This window comes from Pinus tabuliformis, chromosome J (assembly GCF_031772625.1).
Source record: "Pinus tabuliformis cultivar Carrire ecotype Pingquan chromosome J, CPIR1, whole genome shotgun sequence".
Classification (NCBI taxonomy): Eukaryota; Viridiplantae; Streptophyta; class Pinopsida; order Pinales; family Pinaceae; genus Pinus; species Pinus tabuliformis.
The window spans coordinates 24883768-24898536 of NC_142295.1; the positions used below are offsets into that span (position 1 = coordinate 24883768).

The window sequence follows — 14769 nt, forward strand, 5'->3', positions numbered from 1 at the left end:
ATTGATAATCGGATTTGATGATGAGCTAATATGCTTTGTCTCAATGTTTAATCAACCGCTACCAAAAGGGAAAAGCAAAGGAGGAAACACGTGGCAAGATTGACTTTTATAATTTAGAAAATAAATAAAAAATCTCCATATTACAATAGTCTATAAATTTCATTAGAATCACAATAGCCTAAAAATTTCATTACAATTCACCATGGTCATAATTGAAAATTGAATGTTAATTTATAATAAATAAAAAATATGATTATAAATTAAAAAAACTTCATTTTTAGATATTTTATTTTTTTTCCTGGGGAGAAAATATCGTAATTTCCATTAATTTGTTGAAAATTACATGTTGTAAATGCCATAGGCATATGCAAGTACTGTGACCGTAGTCAGCTGTGTAGAGTTTGAACTGTAAGTTCTACAAAAAGACCCTGTGTTGGGTGTGCTAGTGACTGTTGTTCATATATAAAATAATTACATATTCAAAAATTCACCAATGGTGTTTGTTGTTTTGTTGCCAAAAAGTGATAATTACATAATAGAAAAATTGTAAAAGACTGTTAAAGACTATTGATATTAGGGCCTGTCTGCCCTCCGTAGTTCCTGATCCATATATGGTATGTGGAAGAACTGATAGGTCTGCTCAGGTGTGTGCTCTGTGATCATCCATTCTCCTCGAGGACGATGCGTTGCCTCTTTCGATAGCTTGTGCACACTTCATTACGCTCCTTGTAAATATGAGTGCATGAGATATGAACAAAATGTGTTTTGAGAAAAACAATATCATCCAAAATAGTTTTGAGAGTATATGCATGGCATGATGTTGTGTTGTTGAACCAGTTTATGACTATTTTGGAATCTCCAAAAATTTGTATGTGTCTGCACTGTTTGAGAATTGCAAAATGTAAAAGATGTCGGAGTGTAAGCAGCTCTGCAAAGTTATTTGTACCCTCTCCCAACCCCATGCAAATGTGAAAGTAATGTGTATCAGATAGATAAAGTATAATGCCTCCACCACATCCCTGTACTTGTGCAGCACCATCGAAGTATGCCCAAGGGTGTGCTTTGTCGATCAGTTCCTGTGTGATGTTCCGGGTTCTAAAAACTTGTTCATCTGTCGGGATTTCCCCATAGCTCATACAGATTTTTGGTGGAATCAGTGACCAGATTATATTTCGGCCCCTAAAAATAATGTTATTGCGGCACATCCATATGTGCCAGTTGACCAAAAGCGGCAGGTTCCTAGTTCTCGGCTCAGTTGCAGCTTCCCACCATCTTTCCCAAGCATTTGGGATATCGTCCCCACTCCAGGAATGCATGATACTTAGTGTGTGCCGGATTTGAGACCAGAGAAGTTGGGTAGTGGGGCATGTGAGGAATAAATGGTGATTTGATTCCTCCTCTGCATGGCATAAAACACACCAAGTCGGGCCTGGGAAAGCCCGTTTCCTGAGGTTTGCTCCTGTAGGTGTTTTATCCATTATAATGTTCCACATCAATAATTTTGTGCGCGGAGGGGCTTTTAACTTCCATAGATGTCTCCACCAGCTCATCAGTCTGTCCGGCTTGTGATCAGCATGTATAATATCATACCCTTCCTTGGAGGAGTAGTGCCCATTCTTAGTATATCCCCAGATCAATTCATCCTCCTCTTCTCTTAGGCGCACATGGGATTCTATTAAAGTCTGCAAATAATTTCTCCACTGTCTTTGCCATTGTTCCAGGATGTTCCATGCCTCTCCTATATGCCATGCTTGCTGGAAAATGGTTGAGTTGCGAGGGTCTCCGAGATGTGTGATGAAATGGACACCGTTGTGGTTTAGTAGTGTGATCAGTTCCTGTGGGAGTTGGTAGGCATTTCCACTGCCAATCCATGGATCAATCCCGATCCGGACTGACTCACCATTCCCAATCCTCCAAATGAGGCCCCTTTTAATGATGGGAAGAGTGTTGATTACTACCCTCCAGATAACTGATATACCCTTCCTGTTCCATGTGGGTCATCTTAGCCAGTCCAATGTTGTGCTAGGCCAAATGTATTTGTGGATGACCACCTCCGACCAAAGGCTCTTGTGCTTTAGGAGAAGCCAGCCTAGTTTTGCAGCCAGAGCTTGTGCGAAAGCAGGGAGGTGCTTTAGACCCCAACCGCCCCATTTTTTGGGGGTTGTAATCCGGCTCCATTTGACCCATGCAAAAGGCTTTCCTTCTTTCTGTCCCTTCCAAAGGAAATGGTTGCAGACTCATTGGATCCTATGCAGTATCCCCTGGGGGATCCAGGCCAAGGACATCCAAAAGACTGGGGTTTCTTCTAGCACTGCTTTTATGAGCACCAGTCTTCTAGCTCTGGAAAGTAAGCGGTGGCTCTAGATATTTAATCTTTTTTCCACCTTTGAAATCAGCCAGGTCCAATCTGCAATTTTGTAACTATCTGCTTTAATCCTGAATCCCAAGTACTTCAGACCGTCCTTCAGTGCCAAGGTTTGGTAGGGGAAATTTTGTAGGGCTAGTTGAGATTCTTGTTGTGTGCAATCAGAGAAGGATATAGTGGATTTTTCCCTATTTATTTCCATTCCTGTAGCAGCGCTGAAAAGTTTTAATACCTCTGTGAGGGTGATGATGTCCTGAATTCCCCCATTAAGGAATATGAGTATATCATCAACAAAAAGTAGATGAGTTAATAGGCAATGATCCATGATCTTGAGGCCCCAGAGTCTCCCAGCTCTCTTCTCAGTCGCAATCAATCTGCTCAGGCCTTCCATTACCAGAAGGAATAGTAGGGGGGATAAGGGGCAACCCTGCCTGATTCCCCACTCCACTTGAAAGGAATGGGAGGCTGACCCATTTATAAGGATTGCAAAAGAAACTGAAGTAATACATCCCATAATCCATCTGATAAACACCGGAGGGAACCCCAGGTGGGTGAGTATCATCCTTAAATATAACCAACTAACCTTGTAAAAGGCCTTTGAGAGGCCGATTTTGAGTGCCACCCCTTTTAGGTTCTTCAGCTTAATGGAGTGGAGGGCCTCTTGGGCAGAACCAATGGCTTCATGAATTTTTCTATTTTGAAGGAAGGCAAATTGCTCTTGAGATATGTGTTCAAATAGGATCGGCTTGATGTGATTTTCTATAATCTTTGCAATAATTTTGTAGAGACAGTTGCATAGGGATATAGGATGAAAGTCATTGAAGGAGGTCAGGGAGTCTGACTTGGGAATGAGGGCAATAAAAGTAGAGTTTATGGGGGCATATATGCGGCCTAGAATCCGGCTCTCTTCCACCACCCCAAGCAGGTCTGGTCCAATGATATCATAGAAAGCAATAAAGAATTCCACAGGCCAGCCATTCGGTCCCAGACTTTTGTCCTTCTTAAACCACTTAAGAGTGATTTATAATTCCCCCATGGAGAAAGGTTTTATAAGGTCCTCCATCCCATCAGGTTCCACAAACCCAGGGAAATGGCCTGCAATGTTAATGATTTCAGCAATAGAAGTGGCATGGGGGGCTTTGAAAAGTTGCTTGAAGTGAGAGATACCTAGATGGGCAAGCTGAGAGTGAGTGTTGACTATCTGATCCTGGTCCGAGGGCATCTGCCAGATTGTATTGCTGGATTTTCTTCCATTTGCGTATTTATGAAAGAACTTTGTGTTACCATCCCCCGCTTGGAGCCAGATTGCTCTGCTTCTGAGTCTCCACGTTTCTTCCCGGTTAAGTAGGATCTTAGATCTCTGTGCCTCCAAATCAACCAGATGTAGCTTAGCTTCGATGGATAAGTAGCCAAGCCCACTTTCATCCGTTAAGGAGGCCAACTGAGCTTCGATGTCCGCAAGGGTTTGGTCATCCCTAGCCTTTTTCCTTTTTGTCCATTCAATGGTTAATCTCTTAAGTTGGTTCAGGTTGCTGCAGAAACCAGCAGCCTTCCTCTGGTCCCTGAAAGGGGGTTGGGCTTGCCAAAAATCCGAAACCAGCTTAATGTATTCAGGGTCCTTTAACCATGTGGAGTTAAATTTGAAAGGTGCCTTGGGTTTTCTGGATGAGCCAGCCACTTCCAAGTATATGGGGGAGTGATCTAAAATGCCCCCTGAGCCCACCCATTGCCTGAAGATGGAGAGGGAATGGAGAAGTTCTTCTTGAATGAGGTATCTATCAAGCCTTCTACCAAGGGTTGCTTCTCTAATCCATCTGTTATGCCATGTTGGCATCTTCTTGTTCATGGGAACATCTATAAGTCCATAATGATCCAGGAGGGAGCTCAGCTGATCAGAGAGAGGGTCTAGCTGCGAGTGATGCCCCCAGGATTCCTCATGTTCAATGGAGAAATTCAGGTCTCCCCCAAGAATTGTGGCATTGCTGATCAAGGGATTTTCCAGAAAGGTTTGCCAAAAGGCAAGCCTGTTTTGGTTTGGAGCATAGATATTAATGATACGAAGTTGTTGCCTAATTCAGCTGAGAAGATGTCCATGCCCAGGAAACCCTGGCCTCCCCAAGAAGATATGATCCTTATAGGTTGAGGGTTTATCCCAATGGCTAAGCCCCCAGATCTACTTGCTACATCCAGGGCTTGGAAGTGCCAGCCGGGTAAGATGGCTTGAAGGGTCCTAACAATCTGTTCAGATGGCCCTAGGGTTTCCTGAAGAAGGATCATGTCACAGGGAATGCAATGCAAGAGTCACTTGAGGGCCAGTTTTTTAGGGGGGTTGGCCAAGCCCCTACAGTTGTATGAGAGCCATTTCATCAGGGAACGGAGTCAAGGGTGTCAGATGCTCTAAGTGCCCTTTCAATGGTGTTCTGGCACCCCTGAGCCACATCTGCCCCCACAGATTTGATGGCTTTGGAGATCTTTGAAGGTCTGCCCCTGGAGGGTTTGTGCTCGGAGGAGGGGGGAGGGATGCCCAGTCCTAGCAGGTTAGGGTTAGTCAATTGTCGAGAGCAGAGATTGTAGGAGTGCGAGCCCAAGGCAGTAGGGGAGTGGGAGGGGTGATGGAGGGGGCTCAGTTCTTGTACCATCGGTGGGGTGGTAGAAAAAATGGGGGGAGGGGCTCGAGCTCATAGTTAATGGGGGTATTCATGCAAGAGAGGGATGCAGATTGAGCCAAAGATGCATTTATATGATTATAAAATAGAGCAGAGGGAAAGGGAAGAGGAGCATTACCCATTGTAGGAGTAGCCTCCGTAGCAGACCGGGATCGTGTCAGTGGAGGGGATATAGGTGGTATCTGTGGAGCACTGGTTTGCTAAGCAATGACTCCATCCGCAACCTTTGAGTGATCCAGACCTGTGGGCTGCTCGTCCACAATCGGGTCTTCCGGCTGGCGATGTTTCATTCCCCTTGCAGCCGCCTGTGTAGTAGGAGTGAGCAGTGGGCAGTCCTTGTATAGGTGGCCGACCTTGTGGCATCTTCTGCACCGAAAGGGAACACCTTCATAGTCCAGATTTTGACGATGCAAGAAATGTCTCCAATGGAGGGTTATCTTTTCCTCCAGCCCTGTACCAGGATACACGCCATTGTCATGATTCCTGTCTTTTTGAAGGATTGATCGTGTTCCAAGTAGGTGCCTAGGGCATCTCCAATGCGCTTGAAAACTATAGGGGTCCAGAACTACATCGGAAGTCCCGGCAAATGGACCCAGATCAACCCAACACCCATTTGTTCCCTCTCTGGATCAAATAGTGGATCCCATCTTTTTAGCAGTACCAGAGCAAACTCTATGTGCCAAAATCGGGATAATATCCAGTCTATGTATTCTTCCCTATGGAAACGTAGGGCAAACCACCCTCGAGCTAGTACCAAGGAAAATATTGCAGACACGCAGAACTGTAGCAGATTGAAAACCATATAAGTGTTTGCGGTGTAGCAACCCAGAAACTTAAATTACAAACAAAATCAGGAAGTTGGGCCTATAGGGAGGAAGTTTGTCCCTTTGTAGACAAGGTGTACAAGAAAAATAACATTCTCGACCACGAGAATTGAAGCCTAAAATTTAATACACTTTCGAAGCTAAACTGAGTGTGTGCATCAATTATTACCCGGGAAACACCATAACTGCAAAGAAATACTTGTTGGGACAACGACTGTGTTGTGGGGAAAAATGCCTATGCAGGACGATCCTATCCACCTAAGGTGTGACAGCGCCTTAGCAACAAACGAATACAGCTATCATGATTTCTTCCTTTATAAAATATAAATAGAGGAGATCGGCAGACTTACCGTTGTCTTCCGGTTGTCCCTCGAACTAGATCCTCTTCCCTTTGTATGTCCACAGCTACTTGCCTCCTCGCTTGATTAAGAGAACAGCTACTTGAATCCCACGAGATCACAAGAGAACAGCTACCTGTGACAAGAGAACAGCTACTTGCAACAAGAGAAGAACACAATACAAAGGCAGATATACATATTCATAAATGATTCAGGATTAGAAGTAAATCAAATATACTAATGCAATCATACGAAATACACCAGCATATAGGAAAGAATCAAGATAGCTTTATTGAAAGTAACAGGGTTCAGGAAGAGATACAACCCATAGGGCTCCAACCCAGCATCTCCTTCCCAGCAGAATGGAATTCCTTCTTCAGCTCCCTTCAAAGCATAACACACCGAATGTTTCTAGCCACAAACCAACAGCAATTCTTTGCAAATACCAAATTCCAGCCCCCCAGATCTCATGTAGAAGAGATCTATATATAGGGATATTGGAGAGAGGATGAGTCAGCTTGAGACTGGCCTGAGACTGACTAGTGTCCTCTCCCACTTCAGTTCTTGAGTCCACTTGGAGGTCCTTGCTTCCACTTGGAGATTTGGAACCTCTTACTCATCACTAGTCGAATTCCTTGATCCAAGTGTCATTTTGGAAGCTTCCTGGGCATTGACACCTTGAGAAGTGACTCTGCCACTTGTCCAAACTCGCTCAGCGCAGGTAGCCTTCTTTGCAGTTGACATTCAACGCAGGTAGACAGTGGAGCAGTTGACATTCAGCGCAGATGCTCAGTGGAGCAGTTGACATGATCCAGAATTGCCTTGTTTTTGAGTGTTTTCAGGTGGAGAACTTTTGTTAAGTGCGGTGGTTTGCTGGCCTTGTTCCTCTAGGGGTAGGAACAACATGTTTAGGGACTTTGGATCCCTTGATTATTGACATTTCATGCTCAGTGATGCAAGGCACAAAATGTCTATAACAGACTGGAAGTAACCTGACAAAGGGGTTTTGCTTAGGAGCTTCCACAGTGAAAGGAACACTACACATTTACTTTCCTCGATTCAGTTACCGCCGTCCCTGCCATCAATTACGAACAGAAGGGCAGTGCAAAATGTTAAGAAATTGAAAGAGAAAGGGAAAAGGATTAAATAAAATAATTATTACCATCATTTACTATATAAAAATATAAAATTAAATAAAAGAAATCGTAAGGCCATATTAATTTTTTCAATATACAAAAAGATATTTTTACAACAATGTTTGAATATTTAAGTAGATCAAAATAGACGATGTTGCAGGGGGAAAACTGTAGTCACCAGAAGGCTAATCAAGCCAGACCATCACAAATAACTCATGTACTGCAGAAAATAGGAATTTCCATGTTGGGGTGCAAGTCATAATAGGAAAATGTGTTACAACATAAAGAGAGTTTATCAGTATTACCTAAACAATTCACCACTATAAATATTCTCATTGCCCACAAGTGGAAACTCTGCATGATAAAATGAGAGGTTGCTAAACATAAGTCAACCGGACGTAATTAAATGGAAACTACATTTAATGTGACTATTTACAAAAAAAATTGAGGGTTGAGTTTAGAACACAACATTGATAGAACCATAATAAGGTAATACAAGCTTTACTAGGCCTTCTGCCTTTGATCTTGGCAAGAATTTACTTGACATGCTGTGAGGATTAAGACACCAGGAAGGTGTTATGAAACTAGCTCAAGAAAAGATAGAAAAGATAGATCAACGCCTTAGAATTCAACCTCTTCGAGGGGGCAACTTCCTTTACATTACATAAATGAACAATTCTTGGATGATACAAATGACAAAACCTCCTTTCTATATATAGGAGTCTAAGGAGTCACAATATAATCCAGCCGACCTAATAATAATAATATAAAGCCACAAAAATAACAATAGATGGATTCTATGGGGCACAGAAATAACAATATGGGGGTAATAGGGGCACAAAAATATAAATAAGGGGTATAACTACAATAGTAATGGGGTAATCACTAGTATTATAGGGACCCAACATGCCCCTATCTTTCAAAAAAGTGTTGTCCTCAACGCTTGAGTAGTTCTGGATACTTCTACATAAAATTCTCATCCTCCCATGTCGAATCTTCAGCGGATAAGTTCTTCCACTTGATAAGATACTTTGAAATTGATCGACTTCATAGTTGTCGAGTTCTTGTTTCTGTGACTGCTTCCGGTTCCAATATAATTTTTCCTTCCTCGTCAAGTTCTGGCAATATTGTTTGAATTGGGAGCTTGTCACCTATAACCTTCTTTAAACATGAAACATGGAAAACTGGGTGCAATCGAGAAGCTGCAGGAAGCTCCAATTTGTATGCCATAGTACCAATCTTTTGCAACACCTTGTACGGACCATAATACTTTGGTGATAATTTATTATCCTTCTTAGCTTGCTTTAGGGACATTTGCTTATATGGTTGTAGCCGTAGGAATACCCAATCACCTACATCAAAACTTCTTTCACTGCGATGTTGATCTGCCTGTTGTTTCATTCTATTTTGTGCCAACACGAGGTTATCCTTTAAGAGTTGGAGGACTTGTTGTTGATGTTCGATGTGATGTTCCACTGCCTGAACCTTAGAATTTTCTCTTAAATATGATGTGATGGATGGTGGTTGATACCCATAAAGTGCCATAAATGGGGTCATTTTTGTTGTTGTATGGAAGGAAGTGTTATACCACCATTCAGCCAGAGGCAACCATTTGACCCATTGTGTCTATTTATCAGATACAAAGCAACGAAGATATCCTTCCAAACATTTGTTTACTATCTCAGTTTGCCCATCAGATTGAGGATGATAAGATGAGCTATGAGCTAACTGAGTACCAAGACAAGAAAATAATTCTGTCCAAAAATTTCCAGTGAAAATGGGATCTCTATCACTTACAATAATCTTTGGGTTTCCATGTAGCTTTTGAACTGTTTCCATAAATGCAGTAGAAACTGTACTGGCTTTAAATGGATGTGATAATGCACAAAAGTGTGCATACTTGGTAAGTCTGTCAACTACCACCATGATGACACTCTTTCCCTCAGACTTGGGTAAACCTGTGATAGAATCCATTGAAACCTCCTCCCAACGTTGGCTTGGAATGGATAAAGGTTGTAATAGACCCGGTGTCTTAATTGTTTCAACTTTATTTTGCTGGCAAACCAAACATTCCGCCACAAACTTTTGAATATCTGATTTAAGGCCATCCCAAAAAAATTCCTTCTTAACCCTGTGGTAAGTTTTTAAAAATCCTGAGTGCCCTCCTAAGGGAGAAGTGTGCAATTCCATAAGAATCTTTTGTTTTAGCTGGAAATTCTTACAGAGGTATAAGCGATCTTTGTACCATAACGAATCATTTTGCCAGCTAAATGTATCAAAAGTACTGGAATCTTGTTGTAGCTTTCGAATAAGTGCCCACACTTCTTCGTCATTCTTCCATTCCTCCCTTGCTTCGTTTATCCAATCTGGTTGGATAATAGAAATGGCACACAACAATGCTTCCACATCCTCATCCTTTCTTGAGAGTGCATCTGCCACCACATTTTGCTTCCCTTTTTTGTAGATGATTTCAAAGTCATAACCCAACATCTTTGTGACCCACTTTTGTTGCTCTTCAGAGGATAATCTTTGTTCTAAACAGTATTTAAGGCTATCATGATCCGTTTTTACCTTGAAGTGTCTTCCCATTAGGTAGGGTCGCCATTTCTTAAGTGCATGGAGTATTGCCAACATTTCCTTCTCATAAATAGCTTTGCTTAAAAACTTTCCCTTGATTGGACGACTTTCAAAAGCAATGGGTCTTTCATATTGCATTAGAACAACACCAATTCCATTTCCTGAAGCATCACATTCCACAATAAAGGTTTTTGTGAAGTCCGGTGTAGCTAAGACCGGTGCTTGGCACATTGCCTCTTTAAGATGTTCAAAGGCATTTGTTGCTTCCGGAGTCCATGAAAATGAATCTTTCTTCAATAATGTTGTTAGAGGTGCTGCTATTCTCCCATAATTCTTAACAAACTTGCGATAATACCCTGTCAACCCAAGAAATCCTCGCAGATGCTTTATGGATGTGGGGATTTTCCATTCCTTAATGGCTTTAATTTTGCTAGGGTCTACCTTAACTCCATGAGATACAATATGACCCAAATATTCCACCTCCTGGACTCCAAAGAAACATTTGGATCTTTTTGCATATAATTGTTTCTCCTCCAATAGTTGTAGCACCCTGTCAACATGTTCAACATGATCCTTCCAAGACTTGTTGTAGATTAGTATATCATCAAAAAATACTAACACAAATTTTCTAAGGAATGGTTTGAAAATTGAATTCATTAAACCTTGAAATGTTGAAGGTGCATTGGTAAGGCCAAAAGGCATGACCAAAAATTCATAATGACCCTCATGAGTTCTAAATGCCGTTTTCGGAATGTCTTCAATCTTCATTCTAATTTGATGATATCCCGAATGAAGATCCAACTTGGTGAAGTAAATTGATCCATGCAATTCATCCAGTAATTCATCAATAACAGGAATGGGGAACTTATCTTTAATAGTGAGCTTGTTGAGCTCCCTATAATCCGGACACATGCGCCATGATCCATCCTTCTTGTGCACCAATACTACTGGAGCTGAGAAAGAACTTTGACTCGGTTGAATTATACCAGCCTCTAGCATTTCTGCAACCATACGTTCAATTTCACTTTTTTGGACATAGGGATATCTGTACGGCCTGATGTTTGGAGGAACACTTCCTGGAATCAGATGAATAGCATGATCATGATCACGCATAGGTGGGAGACCTTTTGGAGTCTCAAATACCTTGGAATGATTGTCCAGGACTTTTTGAAGATCTGGAGAAATAGATGATTCCAATGTGGAAACATCTAGCGAACATAATTGTGCAATTACACCTCTTTGCTCCTTTTTTAGAAGCTTTGTCATGCCATTAGAGCTAATTATCTTTCCTGGTTTCCCTGCAATACCCCTTAATTCAACTTCCTTTCCTTCTGTAGAAAATTTGATGAAAAGTTCTTGAAAATTAAAAGCTATTGTACCCAAGGATTGTAGCCATTGGACTCCTAGTACAACATCAGCACCTCCCATTGGAATGGAAAGAATTGGGCTAGTCAATACATATTCTCCCATGGATAGCTTGATATTATGGCACTTTCCAGAGCAATTTATTGTTCCTCCATTTGCAATCATCACTTGACACTCTGGTGCTGGATATAGGAAGCAATTCAATTCTTTTGCTACCCTACAATGAATAAAATTGTGGGTGCTTCCTGAATCAATCAACACTATTACCTTTTTATTCTTGATTTGTCCTTCTATCTTGATGGTTTGAGGAGTGGTAATTCCCGCCAATGCATTACAAGATATGGTCGGATTTATTTTTTCTTCATCTAGGCTTTGTTCCTGGAGTATATCTTCTTCTTTTGACCTTTCTTGCTCCTTTTATTCTTCCTCTTCACAATCTATGTAGAATAATTTCTTCTCAGCACACTTATGACCTTTAGTGTATTTGCTATCACAACTGTAACAAAGCCCTTTTGCTCTTTTTTCTTCCAATTGTTGTGGTGTCAACCTTATAGGTTGTGGAAGACTAGGGGCAACAACACTTCCGTCTTTATAGTTGTGAGTGGTATGCTTCCTGGTTGCCATAATTTTGCTTTCCATTTTTCTTGCTAACCTAAATGCCTTCTCTAATGAATCAGGTTCCCAAAGGCGAACATCATGTTGGATATTATCCTTTAAAGACCCTATGAACACATCAATCCTATGCTCCTCTGGAATATCTTTTACCCTTATGTTCAATTTTTGGAACTCCTCAATGTGCTCCATTACTGAACCCTTTTGTTTGAGACTTATCAATTGGCTAAAAAAAGTGTTGCTTTTTGTATCTTCATAATGTGCTATCAATTCTTCCATAAAAATTGCCCAAGTGATAAATTGTTTACGAGAGCAAATCCATTGATACCATACAAACTGATTTGGTTCCAAATATACAGTTGCCATACGTACCTTTTGTGCGTTTTTCACATTATTGAGATCAAAGAATTGCTCCATCTGTAATATCCATGTGGCGGGATCCTTGCCATCAAACTTCCTCATATCTATTTTTGGAATATGGTGATTCTTCGATCCAACATTAACGTCTATGGAATCATGATTAACATTTCTTTTGTTCTCATCATGAGTTTCCTTTACTACCTTTTCATCATTAGTGACCCTTTCTTGTAGCAACTTCTTCAATTCTTCCATGTCTGTCTTCAAATCTATCTTCAAATCTGCCATGTCTCTCTTCAAATCTGTCTTCGAATCATCCATATTAGCTTCCATGCCCTTTATCTTAGATTCCACGCCACTTATCTTAGCTTCTGTTAGCTTTTGTGAGCGTGACATTTGTTGCACTTGTTCTTGTAATTTTGATATATCATGTAGCATTTCTTCCTCTTCTTCATGAGTCATGCTAGATCTTTCAGTTTCCTTACTAGGTGTTTGCATTTTCTTTCCTCGGGCATCAGTTACCAATAATAATGCTTTACTATGCCCTTTGAATTCCGTTAAACCAAGCTTACACAAAAATTTAAAAAAAAACTACACACATTTTTTCACTTTATAGAAGCCTGATATTGAATTTGATGTATCTTTGTAATTTCGGATCATCCAGTTCTGAAATTGCTACCTGTAGTAGCCTTTTGTGTCCTCTTTCCAATGCCATAAGTCTGAGCCAAATTGGATTCTCCAAGGAAGAGTTATGTGAAATCTCCCACAATGACTTGCTTTTAGACTGGTTCAGTAGAGCGAATTTGTACGACGTGCCACGAGTCACTGTTTCAACCTTTGAATCTGAAACACACACACAAGAAACTACAGTCCGTCCTCTTTCTGTACCTTCTTACGAAATTTCAATCTGATCCCCAGAGAGAAAGTTATGATGATTTTCCCTAGGTCACCTGTTTTGAATGTAATTCAGGAGTCTGCAAAAAGACCAACTTCCTCAGATCATATCTCCGCAAAAATCGCGCAAAAAGCTCTGAAATTCGGACCCAAGGTTCAGCGCGATTTCTTCTCAAATGGGTTTTATTTGTGACTTCTGAAACGTCACAGAAAAAAAGTTATAGCGAAAATGCCACGATGACCTATTTGGAGCAGCGAAACCCTAGAATCCAAAGCTCCGATACCAAATGTTATGAAACCAGCTCAAGAAAAGATAGAAAAGATAGATCAACGCCTTATAATTCAGCCTCTTCGAGGGGGCAACCTCCTTTACATTACATAAATGAACAATTCTTGGATGATACAAATGACAAAACCTCCTTTCTATATATAGGAGTCTAAGGAGTCACAATATAATCCAGCCGACCTAACAATAATAATATAAAACCACAAAAATAACAATAGAGGGATTCTATGGGGCACAGAAATAACAATATGGGGGTAATAGGGGCACAACAATATAAATAAGGGGTATAACTACAATAGTAATGGGGTAATCACTAGTATTATAGGGACCCAACAGAAGGAGTCAGTAAAACCCTTGGATTTCCCTCTCGAAAACTATAAGAAAATGTTAATGGAGAGGCGACTCCAAAGGGATTAACCCTGAAGGAACATGATTTATTCACTAGTAGATAGTCTTAACCTTCAATGTTGGTGTAATCAATCGCATACTAACAAACTGAACAGAAGAAATAAACCCAAAACTTTCATATATAACATATTGAAATAAATTCATCACAATAATTATGTGAAGGAAAAATTGTATTGGGGTCATATGGTCGTTATCCAAAATAATACAGAATCAACAATAACAGTTAGGGTCGGAAACCGTTGTGAATTTATAGGTACTTTTAACATGCAGGTTGTCGAACTCCAGAGCCAGTGGAACTCTATATTCAAACTCGGTCTGTGAATTAACAGATTCTAGGCTGAATCGAGGAAAGGTCCTCATGCCAGTGAATCGGTAATTGCTACAAAAAAAAAGAAAAGTTGTTCTAGACGAAGAAGTGTGAGGGGAGGATCAGGATGTAAATAACCTTGCTGAATTCAGAGGTTTTGGTTATTATCACATTAACAAATATTCATATTAAATGCTCACTGCTAAGATTTTGAGCCATGCAAATAACTGGAAAAATTGCTTAATAGAAGTCATCCAAACACAGTTTGAATAATTATGTGTTACACTGTGAGAACTTGCAGAAGCTAGGATTTGAATCTATTAATTGTTCAAACGAACACAACTGATAGAAGCATAACAAACCCTATATTTAATATTCAATCTTTTACCTGTAGAAATTAATTTGACAACCGTGAGGGTTGGGAGAACTGGAAGGAAAGTGAAAAACCCCCAGTTTTCCCTCTCGAAACACCAAAAGGGTATCAGAGAGGCAGTTCCAGAGGGGTCAAAATCTGAAGATAAAAGTTAATTTAACAGTGATTGGTCTGGACAAGTCTAAACTGGATAACCGAATTCAATTTAAACAAATGGGAAAGGAGAAAAACTAAACCCTAAACTTGCATAGGTGACCATTG

The 14769-nt window shown here is 40.6% G+C and overlaps 1 protein-coding gene across 1 annotated transcript; it reads right to left on the reverse strand.

Annotated features, from left to right (window-relative positions):
- Positions 1–3386: 3386 nt before the first annotated feature.
- On the reverse strand, positions 3387–4211 carry LOC149225240 (uncharacterized). The gene has a single exon (XM_089379896.1). It carries the CDS (start codon positions 4209–4211, stop codon positions 3387–3389), a length of 825 nt encoding a protein of 274 aa, XP_089236022.1.
- Between the last annotated feature and the right edge of the window lie 10558 nt (positions 4212–14769).